The sequence below is a fragment of the Saprolegnia parasitica genome (assembly GCF_000151545.1).
Source record: "Saprolegnia parasitica CBS 223.65 unplaced genomic scaffold supercont2.51, whole genome shotgun sequence".
In the NCBI taxonomy this organism is placed as follows: domain Eukaryota; phylum Oomycota; class Saprolegniomycetes; order Saprolegniales; family Saprolegniaceae; genus Saprolegnia; species Saprolegnia parasitica.
In genome coordinates this window covers 29,888-51,993 of record NW_012156445.1, presented here as the reverse complement: position 1 = coordinate 51,993, position 22,106 = coordinate 29,888, and the positions used below count along the sequence as shown (strand labels likewise).

Here is a 22,106-nt window from a genome sequence, read left to right as displayed (position 1 = left end):
GCCCGCGCGTCAACAAGCGTCCAACGGCGCAGGCCTCGGAGCCTGTCTTGACCGATTGATCAAGTCTCGGCATGACATCGTGGCCCAGCGGGCGGCTCTCAAGATGGCGCGAGAGCTCGAGGGTTGCACCTTCCGCCCCAAGGTCAACCCATCGCCCCCGGTCAAGCCACCGACACTTGCCGCCGCGTCCAAGGCGACCACATATCCTCGGCCTGGCTGGCTGGCACGCACCGTCGACCGAATCTTGCTCGAGGCGCGTCTGAAGCAACACATTGAGTAAAGACCACTCGAGCCTTTACAACTATTCTATATGAGGCCGATGATCGGCCACTTCGTCCTCGGAGGGTTAACAAAAATCAAGCGCTTGAAGTGGATTTCCGAGTGTCATTATGGACTGCATTCTGCAATACCTTGCCACATGATGATGTGGCGCTCGACCTCACACAAATCTTTAGATATATGTAATTTATTTCACTAAGGAGTATTCTCGACGTATGTAAACTCTTTGTAACGACGAAGATAACGCGAAACACGTTTATATAAGGAGTGGTGTTCGTGGTGCGGAAGGCCCGGAATCTAGTCGAACGGCAGCCTAGGCGGTGCCTCCATGGCGTCTAGCTGCTTCGTCCGGGGACAACTATATCGCCACAGCGGCTGCAAACGCGATCACAACTCAGTAGCACAAGTATAAATTCGCTCCATGCGACGTTGGCGCAACGCAGCGGCTTCTGCATCGCTACGATATGAGTCTGTGGACCTAGCTCTATCAGCTGCAGCATCGCTCGCGATCTGTAATCTCTCCAGCATGGTGCGAGGAGAAGAGCGACGGCAGCAAGTATGGAAGGATCGTCGATTGATGACTATCATGCGCCATTCTCGGGGCTACTACTGGATGCTCGTATGCGGCAACACACAAACAAACCAACGTTAGCAGATGCATACGTTCTGGTACCGGTATTTGGATCCAAAAATGTAATCGAGCGAGTAAATATATATATAGTGCGTCATGAGATGGTCGCTCTACTTGTGACGCTGGCGAAACTCGACAAAGTCGTCGTTGCGCGTGATCGGGTTGGGCTTGAGATGGGCCAAGTCGATGCGGTGCGACCGGAACGATGCGCCTTCGTCACTCGATCGGTGGAAGATCGCACCGCGCTTTTCCTTGGAGAACGTGACGTCGGGGCTGTTGGAGAGGTATCGGAGACCGGCAAAGGTCGACATGCCCGTGGCAAACGTGATGATGCCAATGATCGGGTACGTCGCCGGGTCCGAGAACCACGTCTTGATGACAGACTGGGTCGCGCGGGCAGTGGTGGAGGCCATGGTTGTTGGTATGTACTTGGTGCAGATAAAGCTAGAATGACGCTCGGCAGTTGTTCGCGCCAAAAGAAGATCGTTTCCAAAAACACGCAAATCCCATAGAAAAGCTGCCGCGGAATTGACACGCGCTTCGTATCCGGACATGTTGACATTTGTATGGCAATGGACTTTCTCATCCGGATACGAGGAAGATGTCGTGTCGATGCGCCCGACCCGGCGCGTGTCTTTGGCGTGGCGATCTTCCGCAGGTCCATTTTGACCTGGGTTGAAGTAGCTCATTCTAGCTTTATCCGCACCAAGTACATACCAACAACCATGGCCTCCACCACTGCCCGCGCGACCCAGTCTGTCATCAAGACGTGGTTCTCGGACCCGGCGACGTACCCGATCATTGGCATCATCACGTTTGCCACGGGCATGTCGACCTTTGCCGGTCTCCGATACCTCTCCAACAGCCCCGACGTCACGTTCTCCAAGGAAAAGCGCGGTGCGATCTTCCACCGATCGAGTGACGAAGGCGCATCGTTCCGGTCGCACCGCATCGACTTGGCCCATCTCAAGCCCAACCCGATCACGCGCAACGACGACTTTGTCGAGTTTCGCCAGCGTCACAAGTAGAGCGACGACCTCATGACGCACTATATATATATTTACACGCTCAATGACAACAATTGCACACAAAGTTGAGCTTTTGCCAGGACCAAGTCCATCAGAATGCTTCTCGGGACGGCTGACTGCAGCAGCTGTCAGACTGCATCAAGACCACAATCCACTTCCTCCACGTAACGTTAGCCACTGACGCTCTTTGGCTCGCGCTAAGACCAGCTGGCGCCACCAACCTGCCAGAAGTTCGCGCACAACTCGCGTGGCATGCCCTGGACGATTGCTACATCATGCTTCCTTGCAGTACGATTACCTTGAGTTGAAGTTGGCGCTTCCAATGGGGTACCCCACCCTGGCCGTACTAGCACGGTTTTTCATCCAACCACAAAAAGTGAATGCTTTACAGTAGGTCCATCTGTTTTGTGTTTCATGGGGTCCTACCCATGGCCCATGGCCTCCACAAATCCTCCATTGCAGAAGAGTGGTCAATGCACAGCGCCCGCGACTGCCTCCGGGGCGTGCTCTTGCTCGCCGTCGCCTTCCTCCTCGTCTTCACGTCCTACAATGCGATCGAGGTAATGCGACCCATCTTTTATATGGCCGCCGTCATAAGCATCTCTTGACAGAACCTCGAGACGTCGATCTTGCCAGGTAATTGGCACGGCCGCTGCACTGCAACGCTGTCTTCTCTCGTGCAGGCGCCTGTCATGGCTGCGACGCGCCGTCGCCTTTCGCCGTGTGCCAGCGCGACAGCGTCTGCATGGCCAAGGTGCAGTACGCGTGCGACGCTGCTTGCGCTGCCCCGTTTGTCGAGTGCAAATGTACACCTCAATGTTCCTCGCATATTGGTCGCCGTCATGCGGCTGTGGTTCGTGGCGTAGCGACGCTCGGCAGCACGACGCTTGGCGTGATCTACCTTTGCTTTATGCTGAGCTCGATGCTCGGGCCCCTGGTGCCACGTACGACGATCCTGTCTCTTCTTGTCGCCCAACCAACCGGGCTTAGAAATGATTGGCGAAAAGACGAGTCTTATTGGAAGCTCGGCGTGCTAGTACGTGCATCTTTCTCTTCTGTCGGTCGCGCGGCATCTCATGATGCAGTACGGCGTAGTGGCGTCTTTGCCGTCGCCAACATGGTGGTGGCCATGCACCCTGCCGCCACGGAGCTCCATGCGTGGATCTTACTACCGGCCTCGGCGCTCATTGGCCTCGCCGCGTCCGTGCTCTGGGTGTCCCAAGTACGACGTTTAAAGTGTTCGCACCTAGCAGTGTCACTTGTAGGGAAGCTACTTGACGCGCCTCAGTGTGTGCTACGCGCAGTTCAAGAACCTTCCAGACACGAGTTCCATGGGCTACATGAACGGTACCTCGCTCGTCTCGGGACGACCTGTGGTCATGACGGCCGAATAGGATCCTTCTCGGCCATTTATAAAGCGAGTCAGCTCACGGGCAATGTCCTCTCGTCCTTCGTCCTCGGCACGCTGCAGTGGTACGACCATCTCACACTCGGAACGTTGTAGAGCGTCAAGGGGTAGGTCTTCGACGACCCTCTTTATGACGTACGCTACGCTTTCGTTTCTCGGGACGGGATGCTTGTGTTTTTTGGAGCCACTCCAAAAGGTATGATTGCCACGCATGCTCTATATGGTTGTCACGTATCGAGTCGCGTCTAGTTGCAACGACTGCCGACCGAAGGCTCCAAGCTCTTGCCGGGCGAAGAGCCTCCGCATTCGCCGTTGGCATCCATGCGGGCTGTATGGACGCTGGCGATGGACCCGTGCGCGGACTCTGGCGTGCGAGAGAGGACTGATGAAAGGACCCTAGTCGCATGGTCGTGCTCGCACCGCTCATGCTCTTCACTGGCATTCAGCAGGGCTTTACGTCGTCCGAATTCACGTCGAGTTTCATCCGCGAGTCGCTCGGCGAAGCGTCGATTGGCTACGTCATGGCCGTCTTTGGCGGCATGAGCGTCGTCTTTTCGTACGTTTTAGGGCGCGTCACCGACAGGTACAGCGTGTTTGTACATGGCTCCTCGATGACGCGCTGGGATCGGTAGAGTGGGCCCCATGTGGACGCAGCTGTTGGCGTGCGCGGCGCAGTTTACCGCGTACAGCCTTTGCCTTTGGACGCCAATGACCAAGTGCGACGGGCAGTGGACCTTGATTCTTGTCTGCGCCGTCTTGTTGAGTCTTAGCGAAGCCGGTACAATCGATGTTCAAAAGTGATGTGCACTCCTTTATATTCCTATTTAGCGTCGAGCACCATCCCCAGCGGTACAATCTGATGCACAGCTTGTCTTGTTTCGTGTCGACACGGTGGCATGCGTCTCTCTGTTCTAGTGGTCATGGGCCAAGAGTTTACGGCCAATGCACTCAACGCGTTCTCGCTCTTCCGCGTGTATCATTCCGGCGCGGCGAGCCTCAGCTTCTTTGGCCTCCCCCTTCTCAGGTCGTCTTCTTCTGCACCAATAGTTTGACTCGTTAACAACCACCTTGGCTGTAGTTTGACGGGGCGCCTCTATGTACTGCTCGCCTCGACCGCGCTCGCGGCCGCGTCCATGGTCCTCTATGCCACACGCTACCGCACCGTAGCGTAGGCAGTACCCAGCGCACACCTCTTGCAATGTGGACGAGCAACTCTGTCATTCACAGCGCTCGGCCGTGTAGTAGCTGCAGGCAAAAGGTCGATCGATACCAAGTGTAGTAGTCTGCCCTAATTTTGAGCCTGGACTGTGTATGCTGCCGATCTTACCCGGGTCTTATTCTGTTACTAGTACCTTGTAAAGGACTTTTCCAAAGCACTCCTCGTCCATACGGCTGACGACATCTAAAACGCTCTGCACAGTGCCAGAGCGTTTTCATGAGTCTTGGAAAGGCGAGATTGCCCGATCTTGTCAATCGCAGAATTATAAAAAGTGCAAACTCATTTCATAGAATTTTACAAATGTCTTGAGGGTATTTTATATCTCCGCAAACGTGCCAGTTGTTGAACCATGCGCACCGCCGCCGACTGCGTCCGTGGCGCTCTACTGCTCTCGGCCTCCTTCTTCCTCATCTTCACATCGTATGCTGCCATCGAGGTACAAGCCTATCTCTGGTCGCACTCTTCTCGACACGATCCTGATCTGCACGCTAGAATCTGGAAACCTCGATCATCCCCGGTCCACACACGCGCACGAGGCTTGCGCTCATCGGCGTTGTGTGGTAGGCGCTTGCACAGGCTGCAAGAGCGTTCAAGACGGTGCGATCTGCCAGCTCGGCGACGTCTGCGTCCATAAAGTCCAATTCGCTTGCGACGTGGCGTGCGCAGCGCCATACAGCGAATGCAAATGTACGGCGCTTCTAAATCCCTATCAGGAAGACCAATAATGTCGCGTAGCTGCGCTAGGCAGCATGATTTTGGGCGTCAACTACCTCCTCTTTTCCGTCAGCTCGCTCGCGGGGCCCTTCGTGCCCGGTACGACGCGCGTGCTCGTCGATGTCTATCATAACTTTTTCTGTAGCGCTGTTGGGCGAGAAGACAAGCATGGTGCTCGGCTCCATCAGCTAGTACGTCCGCGCTCACGTGAGCGCATTTGTTCAAATCGGGCGCTAGCACAACCTTTGGCATCGCCAACTTTGTCGTCGCCGTGTACCCGAGCCACACGACGATGCACTGGTGGATCATGCTGCCGGCGGCGGTCTTTAGCGGCGTCTCGGCGTCGTTTCTCTGGATTGCGCAGGTCTGTGCTTCCTTTTGAAGGTATAGAACGTTGACCGCTATGTGCCCATTTAGGGGAGCTACTTGACGCAGCTCAGCGTACACTACGCCGAGTACATGGGTCTTCCCGAGACGAGTTCCATGGGGTTTTTTCACGGTATGCATCGCACCGTATGGGTCGAGTGGGAGAACGTTTTTCTTTGGCGATAGGAATATTTTTTGGCATCTTCAAGTGCAGTCAGATTGCCGGCAACCTCATCTCGTCGTTTGTGCTTGGGACGCTCGGCTGGTACATGTACTGGATGTTGGATTTACGCATGCACACGTGCATGGAGGGTAGGACGACCGCAAGCCTCTTTCTCATGTACGTTGGTATTTCGTGCACGGGAACACTTCTTTTGTGGTTTTCAATTGAAGAGCAAGCCCCGGTTGGATATCTTTTACGCGATCTGTGCCATTGTTTTTATCGATGAAATAGTTGTCGCCGCTATCGACACCGACCGAAACCACACGGCTCTTGCACGCGCACCAGAAACACTCGGTTCTCGCCACAGTGCGCGCCGTGCTGACGATGGCCCTCGACAAGTCATTTGGACTGCGTTTCGTCCAAAGCTCTCATTCTCCATTAGGCGCATGCTCACGCTGACCCCGCTTTTGCTTTTCAACGGCATCCAGCAGGGCTTTGTGTCGTCCGAATTCACGTCGACGATCGTCCGCCAGTCGCTCGGCCAAGCGTCCATTGGAAACATCATGGCCATCTTTGGCGTCGTCAACGTCGCCTCGTCGTACGGCTTTGGCCGACTCGCCGACACGTGCGTCAACCGTCGTGCGCATGAGATGAGATGTGCTGAGCTGGGTGCGTAGCATGGGCACCTTGTATGCGCAAATCCTCGGGTTTACGGCGCTCCTCGCGGCCTACGTGGTCTGCCTCTTGCTGCCACTTGCGCGCTGCGACAATCAGTGGACCATCATGGTCGGTCTCTCGATCCTCCTCAGTATCGGTGACGCGTGTATGTATTTCGTGTCTACATGGATGGACGACTCTAACAACGCTCTGCGCATTAGCATCGACAACGTTGGCCAACGGTATTTCTTGGGGCTAGGTGAGGGCTAGGGTAATAAGGACACTTGCTTGTAGTTGTGCTTGGACAGGACTTTGCCCACGACTCGCTGCGAGCCTTTTCACTCTTTCGATCGTACCACGCAGGCGCTGCGAGTCTCAGCTTTTTCTTCCTTCGATACCTCAGGTACATTTCAAGCGATCTCTGAATGTATCAAGTACCGGCACCGACGTAGCTTGGACGGGCGTTTGTACTTGTTGATGACGACTCTCTTACTGGGCATTGCACTCTTTGTCGTCCACCACCTCGGCTATGCGCCGCGCAAGTAGAAAGGACGAGGCTCATCGTACCAACGAGACTCTAACGCATTGGCCTAATATTTGGAGAAGGCGATAAATGTTGGGTCTTCGAGGACATGGATGGGCACGCGCTTAAAGCCGCGAAACGAACTCTTATCGAGTCGCATCTCGGAAAGCGCTTGGTACTGGATCTGCGCAAAGAACGGCAGATAGCTATTTTTGATGTTAGTGTCCTTGTGCTCGGTTGGTTTTTTACATGAGCTGCAGTGTCGGGGCGGGCAAGAAGGCAAACTCGTTGACGATCGGCAGCGGGTTCAAATCGAGCTTGCTACACAGAGAAGCGGGTGAGCCATAGCGCGCATCGTCCAAGATTTCATTGCATTTCTTGGAGCTGAAAGAGCGGCAGCGGCGTGTCGACCCACACGCCAAGCGAGTTCTTGACATACCCTTGGAACATGTCGGTCGTGACGGCCGTAAAGTGGTTGCCATGGAGAAATCTATGCACACATATGTTGCCTCTTGCCGGTAGCAATTAGGCCATTAACGTACAAGTGCGTCGTATTGACGGGAATGTACATGGGCACAGCCTATGGCACGAGGCATGAGGACGCGAGTGCGAGCTCAAGGTTGGCGTGCCGAGAGGTTCTGGAACTCGCAATGCACCACAACGCGTGTCGAGCCAAAGCAAAAGCACTCTGTCGGGCAGCTCTGGACGCAGGCCGCGACCGCCAGCAGCACGAGCAGCCACGCCATTCGGATCTTGAGCCGACGCCAAGACGCATCGCTGATTGGCTACGTTTGTCCAATCACTGTTTTGCTCCATATTAGCCAATGGCATCGACGCACGACAGCTTTTACCAACGACGATGGCCCAGCCCGTGACGTTCATGGAGACAGTCGAGCACCTCGGCGGCGGTCTCGCCATGGTCGGCGTGGTCCTTGCGCTCGCCGTCGCGTATGTGCTGCTGGTCAACTTCGCCTTGCCGCGCGGCCGCCTGGCGCAGACCGAGCGCGTCAACAAGCTCCGTCGGTACGTCCTTCGCCCTTCGCGGAACGCACGTTGGACGCCTTGCTGCTGTTTAGAGCTGCGAAAGACAAGCCACGCCGATTTGTCGATTGATTGTGGCGTGATAAATAAAAGAGTCTACAATGCGCCCATGCCTGTCTACCCACGGTCTGCGGGCGGCTCAGAACCCGTGCGCCGACTAGGGGCGGGGGTGGACGCGGGGCCGGGCGTCAGTCAGGCGCTCTAAAACACGCTATAAGGCAAGCGCGCTATCCATGAGAGTGCCTACGGATGTCGTGCGGCGATTTCCGCACCATTATCTTGGCCGGCTTTGGCTTGACGAGCTCTTCGGCGTACATTTCGTACGAGGTGACGTCGCGATAGAGCGGTCCGTCGTCGCCGACGTCACGCGCTGATTTGTGCCGCACAAGAAACCCGCGAGCGGTCGCTTGGACTTTGATGGCTGCTTCATGCAGCATGTCGAGAGTCACGGTCGCGTTCACGAGCCGCTCGATGGCGATGGGAGCAATTACGGCATCGGGCGACTCCTCCACCAGTGGCACGGGCATGTCTACGTCCAAGTACGCACGATGATCATGCGTGTAGCATCCAACCTTTATGGCTCTGCACCACAACCGAGTGGGACCGTCGGTGGCGCGTACGACTTGCTGCGAGCGTTGTCGCCTTCTCCGTGCTGCGGAGACCCGTCCCGAGAGATGGTGCCCTGGCGTGCACAATATGTGCTTCGAATCCGTTGTCTAGCTACATGTCGTGTGTTAACACCGTTCCATGTATCGCATCTTCTCGACGTCGTACCAACTCAAGCGACATGCGCCGACCGCCGAGACGCTCGTTCGAGATGCGCTAGCCGACAACGTTGATACACTGATAGATTGATACCAGAAATGCCGTACATGTACGTGCACCAACGCGTGGGCTTGTCGAAGGCGACGACCCGCCTCTTCGCTTCCTCTTGTCGAGAGCTGCGGCAAACTCGGCGGTCCGCTGCGCTGTTGCTGCTGTTGGTACAAGGTGATGTTGCGCTCCATGCGACGCAGTGCGACGCGCTCCCGCGCTAAAATCCCCCTACACCGCCGACGCTCACTATCGACCTGCAGCAAGCACGTGCACGTACCGCACGAGGGCCTGGATTCGAACGATCGCGATCGACTGCAGCGCCACGAGCTCCAGCGCGGTTTGCTTCCGCACCACGTAGCCCCGGAACGACGCCTAGACCCCGCTGCATTCTACGCTTTGCATACGAGTCGGCGACCGACCTGAATGACAACCGCAGAGACGAGGACAATTTCGTCCATGCGGCGCGAGACGAGATGGCCATAGCCGACGCGCGCCAGGAACCGCTTGACGCACGCTTGGATCTTGGTGGCGGCGCTCGCGAGGCGGTCGCGGCGATGCTTGGCTTCGCGCTTGCCTACGTCGCGCCATCAGCATCCGCAGCTGCCAACGTGCTACCAACCCATGGCGTGTGCATGCACTTCTCGCCGCCATGTCGGGAGGGTGCTGCCCCCATCGCCGAGCGTCGCGGACGGTGTGTGGACCAAGATGCGCTGCATGTCTTGGAGCTAATACACACAACGCGTCAGAGCCGCATCCGTTCCGCGCTGCGTACGTCGCGTCGAATGGCCACGATGACGTTGGTGCGCCGCTTGCGCTCGTAGCCGTGGAGCGGCCGTGGTCGGTGGCGGTACCCTCGAAAAATGGACTGGATGCGCGTGCTCGCCCAGTGCTCGCGCGCGGCGCGGGCTTCGCGGTCCGCAACGAGTTGCTTCAAGAAGGCGTCACGCTCGTCCATGAGGATTTTGTTCATGCGTTTCCGGGGCATGGGCAGTGTCATGGGCGCGGCTGGTGGCGGCAACTTGAGCTTCTTCGTGCTCTGCTGCCGCGCGCCGAGCTCGTGGAGGCTGGTCTGGGGCACGAGCAGCTTCTCGACCGTGACCGTCGTTGCCAGCACGTCGGCGCACGTGAGCCGATTCTGGTTGAGGTAGATGACATGGCTCTCTTCCAAGCCGCAGGTCGCCGGTGTATATGCTGGCCCGTCCGCCGGCTCCATGTTGCTGCTGCAACGAGCAGTTGAAGGGGTTGCACCGGATCAGAAATAGTGTCCATCGCCATCGAATCAAATAGTGTTGGTGAGAGATTTTGGCGGTACCGGTAGTAGCGGTGTTTTGGGAAGCACTAGTCGGCCCTACTCGTGTGCGTGCGAGTGCACAATGTCGGTGCGTTTGTAGGATGACTGTGCACGTGCTGGGCTTTCCGATGCACGGTATCACGTCCTTTCCGCAGACACTATTTGAGGAGTAGCAGGATCGCAACGGACCAATCAACACGAAGCATTTGAAGCGGCGTCTCGACTCGTCCTGCGTTGCGAACAGGATCGCGAAAAGGTGAAAATGATGCGGATCCAGTGCCAAGCCAGGGCAGGATATCGGGAACCGGTGGAGATGCTCTTGGTCAACTACTCTGTATCATAACAGACCTATGCATTGCTCCATGCTGTCAAGAGGCCTGCACAGGAGCGTTGCACGTGTCAAGCTGCGTACGCCTCGGTATATCGATGACAGTTGCCGGCTTGTCGTGGACCGAAGAAAGACTTGTACACACCGCCTCGCAGCGCACTTGAGTGTGATGCATGCGTCGTCACATCTTTTCAGAGAGTCGCATCGCAACGTCATGTCGCGAGCACGAGATCGCTCGCTCTAGTCGCTTCGGGTTGGTACATTCTGCTCCCACCATTGCAAGCGCTGATATCCCACGGGGGCGTATGCACCACTGGCGGCTTCTGGCGCAAATCGCGTGCCCACTACTGATCGCTGATCGCTGTGTGCGACGTCTCGACCACCCATCATGCAAGCGCACCGGCTTCCACAGCGCGCATGGGTGCAGCGAGAACGGTGCGTCCCGCCACCAAGCTGCATTGGACGCCAAAGCCACGACTCAACGTAGCTCTCTGTTCGTGCACAGTGCGTGTTGAGAATGATAGGACAACCTAGTGCTATTGTTTGAGAGCGATCGAACCATTCCAACCCGCGCCGTGTGTTATGCATTTCACGGTCCCATAAGTCTCGCGGTCGAAAACTATTCAGTCCTGGTACTTGGCGTTTGTATCGAGCACTACACGGTGTATTTTCACCGTGTTTTATTTACCCAGAGTGTCTCAATCTTGCTGGCTTTCGCGATAAGGCTCCGTGGACGAGCCGCAACAATCCTCTCTTGCTATTCACAACATTGGAGCTTCAGCACTCGCCGCCCATGACGCGGCGGACCAGTGTACAGTAGAGCAACACCTTGCAGTCGCGCGGTCTTGATCATGTACGAGTCGTAGAATCCAGATGCCGTACTGAGAGAAGGTGCTACAGGATCCGCGTTTTCTGTTGGCGTGGCGAAGCATGCACCGTGTTTTGTTCCTTGGTCGTCGGCCTCGCCGAGTGCGAGTACCGAGTTGAACAGAGCCAGGTCTTTTCATGCGGCGATCGCATGCTAGAAGGCACGAGGTGGGTGGTGCGCGGCCAGCAAATAACGAGACAGCTCTGAGAAAGCGCAACGGGAAACTGTCGAATTACAGGTAATGGGCCCGCCATCTGGGTCATGTGCCACAAGCCCTTTTGCCACAGCAGTCGCCGACGCCACTGGGACCGACCCGCGACCATGGGCTGCAACTCGAGCAAGCCCGAGAAGCCGATCACGATCGACGTCGACGAGCCGTTCCGGCCCATCGCGTCGCACGACAACCTGCAGAACGTCAGCAGCTTCCCGCGCACCGCGGACAGGAAGCACCGATCGTCGACCGGGTCCTCGGCCGTGCCGTCGCAGGCAACCACCTCGCTCAACGGCGTCTACAACGCGCTTCTGCCACTGCAAGGTCGGTACTGGATCGACCCAGACGACTGCGGCAGCTCGCGCAAGATCAAGTCGTCGTACATGCAAACCCACCTCGGGTATTACCAGGTACCGCCTTGCCTTTTGCCACAAGACGGCTCACGCATTCGTGCAGGGCCACCCGACCGTCATCAAGTCGTTCGTCGGCTACGACAAGCGCCCGGCCAACGTCGTCGACAACGAGCGCGGTAGGAAACCATCCTCGTCATACTATGTGCTCATAGGCTCGGTAGAGGACCTCATCAAGGAAATCTGTTCGCTTGCCAAGCTCTCGCACCCCAACATTGTCGCCTTCCTGGGCTTTACGTACACGACGCCGGATGACCTAAAGTGCGTGACCGAGTTCATGGACGGCGGGAACCTCCGCAAGCTCCTCGACAACCCGAAGCGAGAGCTCACGTGGGCCACCGAGAAGCTCTCCATCGCGCTCGACGTGGCCATGGCGCTCGCCTACCTTCACGAGCTCAAGCCCAAGGTCCTCCACCGCAACATCAAGGCCGACAAGGTCCTTCTCTCGTCGACGCTCGAGGCCAAGCTCTCGGGGTACATTGATTGATTGATTGATTTCCGTACTAGCATCTGTGGCTGACGTTGCCATTGTAGGTTTGGCTCGGCGCGCGAGTGGAGCTACATCCACACCATGACACAGAAGATCGGTACGGTCGAGTGGTCGGCGCCCGAGCTTCTCTTGCACGAAGACTACAACGAAAAAGTCGACATCTACTCGTTTGGCGTACGTCTGCTCCGAGTGTATCAATGTATCAATCGCACACTCTAGGTGCTCCTGACGGAACTCGATACGCGCTTGCTGCCGTACGCCGACTACACGGAGACAACGAGCGTCCTTATCACCAACATCATCACGGGCCTCATGCGGCCGGCGGTGTCCTCGTCGTGTCCGCGTCCGATCGCGAAGCTCATCCACGCGTGCCTCCAGCTCGACTCGAATTTGCGTCCATCGGCAGACGCAATAGTGCAAATCCTGCGCGAGCAGCACCGCGTCATGTGCGAGCAGGCGGCCGTCGACTTGACCAACGAGCAGCGCCGATCAAGCGTCAAGAAGCAGTCCAAGCACCGCGTCCAGCGTAGCCAAGTGTCGTCGGCGTCGCACCTCGACCACACGGGGTCCAGCTCGGGCCACTCGAACCCGGGACTCCATGTCGGTAGCGCGCAAGTGCCCGACCCGGATTTTATGCATTTGGTGCCGCTCCGCAACGACTACTGGATCCATCCCCAGTACGAAAGCATCTCATTTCGGAGCGTAAACGACTCCAACATTCGTATCCCTAGGGACGTTGTTGTCTCGCGCAAACTGCCGTCGTCCTACATGTGTACGATGCTCGGGCATTTTCGCGGCGACCCGGTCGTCGTCAAGATGCTCAACACCGAGATGGACTCGTGCGCGATCGACACGGACCGCCGGTACCTCGTGCGCGAGATCTGCATCATGGCCAGGCTCAAGCACGCCAACATTGTCACGTTTTACGGCTTCACCTACACGAACGCCGTCGACCTCAAGTGCATGACCGAGTTCATGGCGGGCGGGTAAACATTCGGTCCGCAGTTCGATCCCGCCATTTATCGATGTATCTTAGGACCTTGCGTGCGCTCTTGGACAAGCCGAAGCGCGAACTCACGTGGGACAACCACAAGCTCACGATAGCGCTGGACGTGGCCAAGGCGCTCGCGTACCTCCACGGGCACTCGCCGTGCTTGCTGCATCGCAACATCAAGGCGAGCAAGGTGCTCCTGACGCCTGGCCTCGGTGCGTTGTCGTCGTCGGCATGACAATATGACCTCATGACAACAAATAGGTGGCAAGCTCTCGGGGTTTGGGTACGCGCGGGCGTGGTCGTCGCAAGACACGCTGACGTCGGCCGTCGGGACGATGGAGTGGGCTGCGCCCGAGCTCCTTCGCAACGAAGATTACAGCTCCCCCGCTGACATTTATGCGTTCGGGGTAAAAAGACACTGAGTTTTTGACACGAGACCGAGGATTGGGTATGTCTGTAGGTGCTACTGACGGAGCTCGACACGCGGCTCATCCCTTACGACGATCTGCGCAAGAGCGAGCCGACGAAGCGCTACATGACGGACGAAACCCTCATGATGAACGTTGTGACAGGCAAAGTCAAGCCGACCGTGTCGCCGTCGTGCCCACGCTCGATACTCAAGCTCATCCACGCGTGTCTGCAGCTCAAGCCCAACGCCCGGCCGTCCTGCGACTCGATCGTTGCGATCCTCGAACAAGAGCGGCTCATGCGCATGGGTCTATAGCGCCATTTGGGAATGCGATCCTATCCTGTAACACACCTTGTCGTCTCAACGATGCATCAAATTGTGCACGACGACACAAGGTGGACATCTGCACTTCAGGCTGAAGTTATTAATCGATACAAAGAAAGGGAATGCAAACCAACGATGCAAGGGATTCCGTTGGTCGCGCCGAAATGGCCACAAGAGCGCGGGGAGGACACGCTGGCGTCGTCCGTGATGGTTGGCTGAAGGTGATGATGCTTCGCGTGCCTGGTCCCTCGTTGTCTTTGTGTTTTTCTCACAAATTGCATGACAGATCATGATGAAAGATATTACTACCTTTGCAAGCGTCTCGGTTTGATTTCGGCAGTTGAAATGCACGGAGCCGATCACTGAGCAGCAGTTCTGGAGTGCACGAGATCTGTAGCCTACCAAATCGCCCTTTTTGTAGCATATCGGTTGGGGCTTTATCCGGATCACTTACATAGTGAAACTAGGATATGCCGGATGATAATTCTAATAAAGTAGATAAATGATGTATTAAAATTAATAGAATAGTAAAACTGACGAAAAACAAAGGACCTGTGGTCCTGTTTTGACTCCCGCTCCATACCTCGTACCAGTAGTGTTGAAGATCCCCAACTTTGACGGCCGATAACTTCTCCAGCTTTTCGATTTATTGCAATCCGTTCACATACATCGCGTCCTCTTGGACTGAGCAGTCGACCTACTAGTATAACATCCTTTTCGTAGAAAATGGTGTATTCATAGCAAGGATACAAACGTTTTGCACCCCATTTAGCTGGTAGGGTAATGCACGGGTGACGTATGCTGGGTGGTTTTATAATTTGAAACCACCCTAGGTACAGTATAGACCGATATTCCCTACTGTTGTATAGTAGGTCACGGATAATGCACCGTTCCTTGGTTCCTTGCTCCTTTCCGCCATGCAAGGGTGACGGTAGAGGCCTGCGTCGTGACATGCATCGGCTCAGACGCGCGCGAGAACGCGGCGCCGGCTGGTCTTGAAGTTCCCAAGAGCTCCATGACGTGGGACGCGTGACGTGGAAGCGTCGGTGGATCGCGTGTGCGGATTGGCTGTAATTCTGACGTGGGCCGCCATGATTGGTGGAATCGTCGATGTGGTTTCAGATTCGCCGTGACGTAGATTTGTATCCCTCCGGATAAATGAAAAAAGCTAAATTGGGATCGAGCCGGTGTGGCGAATCTTTTCGTTTATCCGGAATTCCGTTGCGCCTACGAATTACGGTGCACCTTTTCGAGATTCGGGAGCTTAAATTACATTTGCCGATGATCCACTCGCGGCGCCTCGTGACAACGATCGCGGGCCTTGGCCTCGCCAGTGCGAGCGCATGGATGTACTCGGACGAGGACATGGCACCTGTCGTCGTCGTCAAGGAGAGCGCTACAAAGAAGTCGAAGCGCAGCCGCAGCAATAGCCTCACCGGGCCTTGGGACGCCAAGCGGCATGGCATTGAGCAGAGCTACTTCCGCAAGGTCGGCGACTATCTCGCGTCCGCGACCGTTCAAGCGTCGACGGCGTACGTCTCGCTTGCAGGGCGTGGCAACCAGGCGCTTAACGTCGCCGACCGCGCCCATCCGCAGCTCGACGCGAAGCAGTTGATTGCCAGCAGCAACTTTGACCTGCTCCTCAACCTTGTCGCGAGCGATACCAACAACACAGTGCACGACGACACGTACAAAGCGATCAACCGCGCGGCCGAGCGCAACGTCGAATGCGCGGCTGCGATTGCCGAGCGGGCGACGCGGTATGGCAAGCAGGCGCTTCTGCATCTCGCAAGGCGCAACGACCTCGACGGACGCCTCGGCGACGCGCTCCGCGGACTCACCGTGCTCAACGGCAACGAGTGTCGGTTTGGGCCTGCCAACCTCACGTCGCTGGTCGCCCTTGTGTGTGCGAGCGACCTCCCGCCATCCTACGCCGAGTTTGCGTGGTGGGCCCTCGCCGCGAGTGCAAGCGATCGCGCGCTCACGTCACGCTACCGGTGGCGCAAAACGTGGTTCGGCGACGACCGTGTCGCCCGGACGCGCTCCGTACTCATGCGGAACCCTTACATTTGGTCGGCGCTGCTTGCGACCGACGCAGCCAGCCCCGAAGTGCAGGTACAGATATATCCGAGAACGCGTTAAAGTCCTGATTGCGATATGTAGCTGCAAGCGTCGTCGCTCGTCAAGGAGCTCGTCAAGGCGTCCTCGATGGCGACCTGCCTCGACGACGACAAACTCGACTTGATCTGGGAGTGGTTCGTCACAGAAGACGACGTGCCGCTCAGCCTCAACGCGATCGAGACGCTTGCCGTCGTGGCGGCGGACCCTGCGTGGCGTGCCAATGTGCTCGGCCGCGGCTTCCTCGACCAGTTGCACCACAAGATGCACGGAACCAAGGACCCGCGCCTTGCCGCCGCGGTCCTCCGCGCCGTGCACGCCGTCGCCTTTTCCCATGCTTCGTCCGACCTCGACGCGCACGCGCTCTCGCGCGTTGACGACGGCGTCAGCGTGCTCGACGACGATTGGCTCGGCGGCTCCGAAGCCGTCGACGAGCCCACGTACGTCGCTGGCTGGATCGACCTCTTCACTTCGTACCTCGGGCACGACGAAGAACGACATCTCGCGCGAAGCCGTCCGGTGCCTCGAAGCTCTCTCGACATCGGGCAGCTACAAGAGCCAAGGGTATTAGTACATCAAGGACTCCATGACACCTGAGCACGTGCGTAGGGTCCAAGAATGGCTCATCGCGGTGCTCGACCAAGTCCTTCGCAATGTGCCGTATGAACTCGCGACGCAGGCCAGCACGGTGCGGGCCGCGCGGAGTCGGACGCGGCCTCTCCAGAACGCACCGCCAAACAAACCAAACGAGTTTCTGGACGCGCATACGCGGGCTCTGCGCGCGCTGGCGTTTGTGATCGAACGGCCCGCGTGCCAAGCCGCGTTTGTCAAGGCCGGCGGCCTCCCGCTGCTAAACGCCATGGCGGCGTCGCTCGACAAAGACGGGCCGTCGGCTGCCAAGTTTCAAATCGAGTGGGCGCGCGTCATCGCCAACCTCGCGTCCAGCGCTGAGATGGATTGGCACGTCAAGAGTGAACTCCAGCGCGGTGCGTGGACGTCGGCGCTTGAGGCGCTCGCGACGTCTTCGAACGTCCAAGTCAAAATGCAAGCCCGGCGAGCACTTCACAACCTCTCGACGGCTTACGACGCCACCATGGTCCGTGACAAGGATGAGGACGAGGACGAGGATGCGATGGAGCGACGACTGCCAGAGAAAAAGGTCGTGTACCTCGAAGGCGTCCACCCGATGCTTGGCGCCCCGACAGAAGGGACGCCGGCAACCTACGACGTCGACGTTGTCTTCATCCACGGTCTCCTTGGATGTGCGTACGAGACGTGGATTGGCGGCGACAACATCCACGCCCCCGACGCGTCGACGCCGGTCTGGGCCAACGATTGGCTCGTCGCCGACCTCCAAGCCCGCGGGCTCGAGCCGCGCGTCGTCTCCCTCGGCTACGACTCGAAAATCTTTGCGTCCGAGTCGAATTTCGAGACGCTGTGTCTCGAAGACACGAGCCGCGATCTGCTCCAGAAGCTGCAAAAGGCGCAGGTCGGCACGTCGAAGCGGCCCGTCGTGTTTGTGACCCATAGCATGGGCGGCATTGTCCTGAAGAAGATGCTCAGCGACGCGGCCGACCACAACATGCAGTCGCTGCCCGAGGCGACGTCGGGGCTCATGTTTTACTCGACGCCGCACCACGGATCGCCGGTCGCGGTCGCCCTCCAGCGCATCAACGTCAAGAGCCTCAACCTCGCGCACCCGGTCGTCGCGGACCTCCATGGCACGCCACGTCTCAAGCACTTGAACGAATGGTGCGCGAGCTTTGCGTCGACCAAGGGCGATGACCTGCACGTGCTCAGCGTCGGCGAGACGCGCCCGATGAAGATTCCGATCGTCGGCGTCGAAGCCGTCGTTGTGCCCGAGGCGTCGTCCAACCCGGGCTTCGGCGAGTACGTGCGGCTCGACGACGCCGACCACATTGACGTCTGCAAGCCCAAGTCCATGGAGGACGTCCGGTATACGCTGGCGCGCGACTTCATCCTGCGCGCCGTCCCGCCCCGTCGCTACGACAACCAGCTCGAGATGGACGACGACGACGACGACGACGAGCACGCCTGAACCTTTCTAACTTATAAATACAGACGCGTCATATTATCGTGTGTGGAGGTGGCTGTCTATGATGCGATGCGCGTGCGCTTCTTCCGACCGGGCCCGCGATAGTACCAGAAGCCGAGGCTGACCCAGCACGGGCTTGTGCACACGGCGCCAAAGAGCAGGATCGGACTGCAGAGCACGAGAAAGCACGCGATGGGAATGCCCATGCAGCAAAGGCACGCGAGTACGAGCATGTGCAGCAGCCAAAGGTGCCACTAGTTCGGACAACGATCGTGCGGAGCCCAACTCATGCATTCGTATGTACCTCTTTGAACCACTGCCAGCTCGGCGGCAAGCACTTGTCCAGGAACGACGCGACGTTGGCCATGACGGTGCGTGGCGACGACGGGCGCTCGGTCGGGATGTACGGGCAGGTCGTGTTGGACACGAGAGGACGTGGTTCGCCGGCAAATTCTCGGGCTGGCTCAAGTGGAGACGCTGCACGAGCAGCGTCGGGTCGCAGTATGGCGTGTTGAACGGCGTGAGCATGTAGGGCGTGAGCGGATTCTGCATGCGCGCATGAGATGATGATCTACCCATGGACATGGCATCTGCGCCTACCACGTGCAGAGCATTGTTGATGTCTTGCGCCGCCTTGACCTTGGTGACCAGCATACCGTCCCACTCGGTGGCCGCGCGCATCGGCTCATGGTGGCGGCCATCGGTCTCGGGCGGCGCGTCGCTGGACGGGCCCGACATGCTCGTGGGCGTGCGTGGATCGGGAAAATGGCCTCGGACCGCAACTGGCCTCTCGGAGGGTTGCCGGTTCGAAAAAGTTGCACTTGGGATTTGTATGGGCTTGGCCGAAAACGCGCAGAAATTCAAAATAATAAATGGAATCCAGTACTTTGCTGCACGTTTTTGTGGAACAAGATGGCGAGTCGCGAATATGGCCTCGACGGGCTGCCGACGCTGCCGCTCCTCGAGCAAGTCCACCGGCTCCATCACGCCATCTCCATGGGGTACCCGTACCGCGAGGTACCGAATGATGTGCTGCACGCGCGTATATCCTGCAGCAAACATGTACTAGTAGACGCAGGCGTGGACGACCATGCCAATTGCCGACAAACGACGCCTCTTGCAGTACATCAAGGAGAGCCGCGACGCTGCCGCTGTCAAGGCACCGCCGCCAGCGCCCAAGGACACGTCTGGCATCGCGGAAGACGACGATTACGACGATGAGAAACCGGCGCCGTCCGCGCCAACCAATGCCCACGACGACGGGCCAGCGCCCATGGCGTCGCCAAGCCGCAGCAACGCGCCGCCCGACCCGACGAACGACATGTACTTGAACATGATCGAGACGCGCACGCCGACTGGCCGCCGCCGATGGACGATCCAAGATGCACCCGCGCCGGTCTGTCCGTGCGGCCAGACGCATGCGGCCAAGACATCGTGCATTGTGCTCAACGAAATAAAGCTCATGATGACGACGTTTGGTGACGGCGATTACCCGTGCGACGCTACGGCCACGTACATCCAAGCCAAAGGTGCGTCATGAGGCCTCCCGTTTCGATCCGCCTGCCACATGGCGTGTGTAGTCAAGGCCAACTTTCGCGCTGCACTGGGCCCGCTCGAGCAAGTCGAGCTCATGGTAGGCCCCGTACTGCGTCTGCTGCGTATCTAACACGTCCATATAGGGGCTCATTGAGCGCTTTCCGAACGAAGCCATGTACTATGGTCGGTGGAAGGACTTTCGATCGACGGCCAAGAATCCGGGCGCGGACGCCAGTAGCAACGCTGCCGACGACACGATCACGGACGAGATGGTCGACGAGATGGACCTCATTGCGTCGTACGAAGACAAGGAAACGCCGACGTTGGAAGTGTACTTTACGGTGCGTTTCTATCAATGTATCAAGAGCGAGCGTGTGCTAAAACGAACGAACGATGGCAGGAGCGCATCAAGTTTGCCGACGTGCGCACCAAGACGATGGAGTCGACGACGTACCTCGAGTTCTCCAAGTACGTTATCGCCTTGCGGACCGATCATATCCATGGACTCTCTTGTCGAGTAGGAAGCGCACGACCAACTTCATGTCGCAGTCGGCGCCGTTTCTGGCGTGGCTCGATCTGCCCAAGTGCTCACGGGCGACGCTCGAGTTTCTCAACTTTATCATCTACAACCGGTGCGCCGCTTGCATCCTCCATCTTGTTTCATCCTCGGCATGATAGCATTGGGCTCTACGTGGAAGACGCGATCCGGGCAAAGCACAGCGGTCAGCTCGTACGGCTCGAGGCGCCGCTCATGGTCGCCGACATTGAGTATGCACAACGATCGATTCGACATTTTGGGAGAGTATAATGCTATCAATTATGGGCGTAGGGTGGTGGAAGCCAAGCTGTTTGCGTCGACCACGTCCAGCGCCGCTTCGCCGTTTGTGGCTGCCCCGCCGCAGCCTGCCAAGCGCAAGGCCGAGCCCGCACTCTTGGTCTCGCCGCCGGCCGCGCGGCTCAAGCGCCTGCGGTAGCACTCGAGATGCGAATCAAATAGACGTTTTCTAGCTCGGGCGTTGCGGTTGCGAGCTGTGTTGCCTGGAGACGCCAACGCGCCAAGTAGGGTTGCAGCGTGTGCTGCACGCTAATAGCACTCGCTTTGCGTCGCGTGGAAGTGAGGGCTTGCAACGCACCTTCGGAGCTGGTACGCCACGTACGCTTTGCACGTGGGATTGAGCGCGAGCAGGCGAGCGATCGTGGCCACGGCGTCTTCAAAGTCTACTTAGCGCCAGTCGTTCGTTGGCGGTCGTACGCAGGATGGACGAATTGGGGGTCATACCATCGGGCTCGTAAAAGCAGTCGGCGGCAAGGACGACATCGCAGGTCCAGTCGCGAGAGATTGGCCACCCCCATGCGAGCGTAGCCTAGAAAGAATCAGCGGCGTCGACGGCCAAAGAAGATGGAACACCGTGTGGATGCGCGCCGGGTCGAGCTGGTTGAGGGCGATGGAGCGCGCCGCCGGCACCAAGTCGGCTATGCACTTGTCTGTGAGTCGCACCGACGCGGCGCCGAGCTTGGCAGCCAAGAGCCCGGGCAAGGCAGTGCCAGCTCCAAGCTCGACGACCGCCTTTGATGCAACAAGCTGCGGCTGCTGCGAGAGGAACGTCGCCAGCGCAATGGCACACGGCCAGACGTAGCAGCCGAGATCGAGGTCCGCAGTCGCAGTAGCCGACGCGCCGAGCTCCTGCGTCAAGCCACTGCATCATGACACACGAGTGACGATGGAAGCCACGGACCTCCTGCACCAAGACGCGGGTCTGTGCGAACGTGAACGTCTTGACGTCCGTCTGCATGCTGCCGAAACTATCGGACGGAAATAGTGTAATGCAACCGCCTCAGGGCACCTCGGAGCGAGCATACAGCCGCCCGTATAACTGCAAACCAGCGTCAGACACACTACAATCTTTGTTCAGAGCTTGGCATCGCAACAACCAGAAACCATCCTCGTAGGCAGGCAAGAGATTTACGAATTAGGATTATGGGAGGCTCTTGGTAAAAAGCCCAACCACGACGACAACGTGGCCTCCCTTCGGTTGGGAAAAAATATGTATGTTCAGGACTACCAACGGTTGCGCCGACCGACGACACCGACGACCGCGACCGACACCCTTGGACTACAAGCACGACCGACGAGATACCGGGGCGGGGCACGTACTCGACCGAGCATTGGCGAACCGAAAAACCGAGCGACACCGAACGACACCGACGACACCGACGACACCGACG

The 22,106-nt window shown here is 57.9% G+C and overlaps 10 protein-coding genes across 10 annotated transcripts; 6 read left to right on the top strand and 4 right to left on the bottom strand.

Moving 5' to 3' along the window:
* Positions 1–2,366: 2,366 nt before the first annotated feature.
* On the top strand, positions 2,367–4,652 carry SPRG_10218 (hypothetical protein; the record flags this gene model as incomplete). The annotated part of the gene is made up of 15 exons (XM_012349174.1): positions 2,367–2,498; positions 2,550–2,574; positions 2,622–2,744; positions 2,805–2,882; positions 2,929–2,974; positions 3,034–3,160; positions 3,204–3,285; positions 3,333–3,411; positions 3,458–3,542; positions 3,596–3,699; positions 3,747–3,929; positions 3,979–4,124; positions 4,175–4,195; positions 4,262–4,370; positions 4,425–4,652. 15 exons carry the CDS (start codon positions 2,367–2,369, stop codon positions 4,516–4,518), a joined length of 1,434 nt encoding a protein of 477 aa, XP_012204564.1. The 3' UTR covers positions 4,519–4,652.
* A 262-nt stretch (positions 4,653–4,914) lies between these two features.
* SPRG_22258 (hypothetical protein) lies at positions 4,915–7,011 on the top strand (the record flags this gene model as incomplete). The annotated part of the gene is made up of 15 exons (XM_012349239.1): positions 4,915–5,001; positions 5,058–5,082; positions 5,130–5,252; positions 5,310–5,378; positions 5,425–5,470; positions 5,517–5,643; positions 5,697–5,778; positions 5,832–5,910; positions 5,962–6,049; positions 6,100–6,206; positions 6,251–6,433; positions 6,486–6,631; positions 6,687–6,707; positions 6,760–6,868; positions 6,918–7,011. 15 exons carry the CDS (start codon positions 4,915–4,917, stop codon positions 7,009–7,011), a joined length of 1,386 nt encoding a protein of 461 aa, XP_012204629.1.
* A 42-nt stretch (positions 7,012–7,053) lies between these two features.
* On the bottom strand, positions 7,054–7,753 carry SPRG_10215 (hypothetical protein). Its single transcript, XM_012349173.1, has 5 exons — positions 7,618–7,753; positions 7,531–7,568; positions 7,362–7,478; positions 7,238–7,309; positions 7,054–7,194 (listed from the first exon to the last, which is right to left on the bottom strand). The coding sequence occupies exons 1-5, from the start codon at positions 7,732–7,734 to the stop codon at positions 7,056–7,058; spliced, it is 483 nt and encodes a 160-aa protein (XP_012204563.1). The 5' UTR covers positions 7,735–7,753; the 3' UTR covers positions 7,054–7,055.
* Positions 7,754–7,816: 63 nt separating this feature from the next.
* Positions 7,817–8,139, top strand: SPRG_10214 (hypothetical protein). The gene is made up of 2 exons (XM_012349172.1): positions 7,817–8,011; positions 8,065–8,139. The coding sequence occupies exons 1-2, from the start codon at positions 7,848–7,850 to the stop codon at positions 8,099–8,101; spliced, it is 201 nt and encodes a 66-aa protein (XP_012204562.1). The 5' UTR covers positions 7,817–7,847; the 3' UTR covers positions 8,102–8,139.
* Positions 8,140–8,763: 624 nt separating this feature from the next.
* On the bottom strand, positions 8,764–10,058 carry SPRG_10213 (hypothetical protein; the record flags this gene model as incomplete). Its single annotated transcript, XM_012349171.1, has 5 exons — positions 8,764–8,851; positions 9,123–9,217; positions 9,265–9,419; positions 9,465–9,570; positions 9,618–10,058. The coding sequence occupies 5 exons, from the start codon at positions 10,056–10,058 to the stop codon at positions 8,764–8,766; spliced, it is 885 nt and encodes a 294-aa protein (XP_012204561.1).
* A 1,535-nt stretch (positions 10,059–11,593) lies between these two features.
* SPRG_10212 (TKL protein kinase) lies at positions 11,594–14,312 on the top strand (the record flags this gene model as incomplete). The annotated part of the gene is made up of 9 exons (XM_012349170.1): positions 11,594–11,953; positions 12,000–12,072; positions 12,118–12,427; positions 12,488–12,617; positions 12,663–13,120; positions 13,175–13,429; positions 13,480–13,649; positions 13,699–13,844; positions 13,898–14,312. The coding sequence occupies 9 exons, from the start codon at positions 11,594–11,596 to the stop codon at positions 14,159–14,161; spliced, it is 2,166 nt and encodes a 721-aa protein (XP_012204560.1). The 3' UTR covers positions 14,162–14,312.
* A 1,139-nt stretch (positions 14,313–15,451) lies between these two features.
* Positions 15,452–18,347, top strand: SPRG_10211 (hypothetical protein; the record flags this gene model as incomplete). The annotated part of the gene is made up of 4 exons (XM_012349169.1): positions 15,452–16,285; positions 16,334–16,732; positions 16,782–16,852; positions 16,898–18,347. The coding sequence occupies 4 exons, from the start codon at positions 15,452–15,454 to the stop codon at positions 18,345–18,347; spliced, it is 2,754 nt and encodes a 917-aa protein (XP_012204559.1).
* Positions 18,348–18,403: 56 nt separating this feature from the next.
* Positions 18,404–19,082, bottom strand: SPRG_10210 (hypothetical protein; the record flags this gene model as incomplete). Its single annotated transcript, XM_012349168.1, has 4 exons — positions 18,404–18,598; positions 18,649–18,735; positions 18,780–18,890; positions 18,945–19,082. 4 exons carry the CDS (start codon positions 19,080–19,082, stop codon positions 18,404–18,406), a joined length of 531 nt encoding a protein of 176 aa, XP_012204558.1.
* A 144-nt stretch (positions 19,083–19,226) lies between these two features.
* SPRG_10209 (hypothetical protein) lies at positions 19,227–20,922 on the top strand. The gene is made up of 8 exons (XM_012349167.1): positions 19,227–19,361; positions 19,417–19,873; positions 19,925–19,977; positions 20,024–20,221; positions 20,281–20,348; positions 20,402–20,512; positions 20,559–20,648; positions 20,710–20,922. Exons 1-8 carry the CDS (start codon positions 19,257–19,259, stop codon positions 20,852–20,854), a joined length of 1,227 nt encoding a protein of 408 aa, XP_012204557.1. The 5' UTR covers positions 19,227–19,256; the 3' UTR covers positions 20,855–20,922.
* SPRG_10208 (hypothetical protein) lies at positions 20,764–21,835 on the bottom strand. The gene is made up of 5 exons (XM_012349166.1): positions 21,617–21,835; positions 21,289–21,564; positions 21,160–21,244; positions 21,014–21,098; positions 20,764–20,964 (listed from the first exon to the last, which is right to left on the bottom strand). Exons 1-5 carry the CDS (start codon positions 21,671–21,673, stop codon positions 20,838–20,840), a joined length of 630 nt encoding a protein of 209 aa, XP_012204556.1. The 5' UTR covers positions 21,674–21,835; the 3' UTR covers positions 20,764–20,837.
* Between the last annotated feature and the right edge of the window lie 271 nt (positions 21,836–22,106).

Bases quoted from the DNA above. Each gene is read 5' to 3' on its own strand.
- SPRG_10214 (XM_012349172.1), top strand. From the start codon at position 7,848: ATGGCCCAGCCCGTGACGTTCATGGAGACAGTCGAGCACCTCGGCGGC. The intron at 8,012-8,064 runs GTACGTCCTTCG...GCTGCTGTTTAG, and splicing joins CGCGTCAACAAGCTCCGTCG to AGCTGCGAAAGACAAGCCAC.
- SPRG_10209 (XM_012349167.1), top strand. From the start codon at position 19,257: ATGGCGAGTCGCGAATATGGCCTCGACGGGCTGCCGACGCTGCCGCTC. The intron at 19,874-19,924 runs GTGCGTCATGAG...TGGCGTGTGTAG, and splicing joins CACGTACATCCAAGCCAAAG to TCAAGGCCAACTTTCGCGCT. The intron at 20,513-20,558 runs GTGCGCCGCTTG...TCGGCATGATAG, and splicing joins AACTTTATCATCTACAACCG to CATTGGGCTCTACGTGGAAG.
- SPRG_10208 (XM_012349166.1), bottom strand. From the start codon at position 21,673: ATGCAGACGGACGTCAAGACGTTCACGTTCGCACAGACCCGCGTCTTG. The intron at 21,565-21,616 runs GTCCGTGGCTTC...GGCTTGACGCAG, and splicing joins CCCGCGTCTTGGTGCAGGAG to GAGCTCGGCGCGTCGGCTAC. The intron at 21,099-21,159 runs GTATGACCCCCA...GGCGCTAAGTAG, and splicing joins CTGCTTTTACGAGCCCGATG to ACTTTGAAGACGCCGTGGCC.
- SPRG_10215 (XM_012349173.1), bottom strand. From the start codon at position 7,734: ATGGCGTGGCTGCTCGTGCTGCTGGCGGTCGCGGCCTGCGTCCAGAGC. The intron at 7,569-7,617 runs GCACGCCAACCT...CTCGTGCCATAG, and splicing joins GCGAGTTCCAGAACCTCTCG to GCTGTGCCCATGTACATTCC. The intron at 7,310-7,361 runs GCAATGAAATCT...TTCTCTGTGTAG, and splicing joins CTCTTTCAGCTCCAAGAAAT to CAAGCTCGATTTGAACCCGC.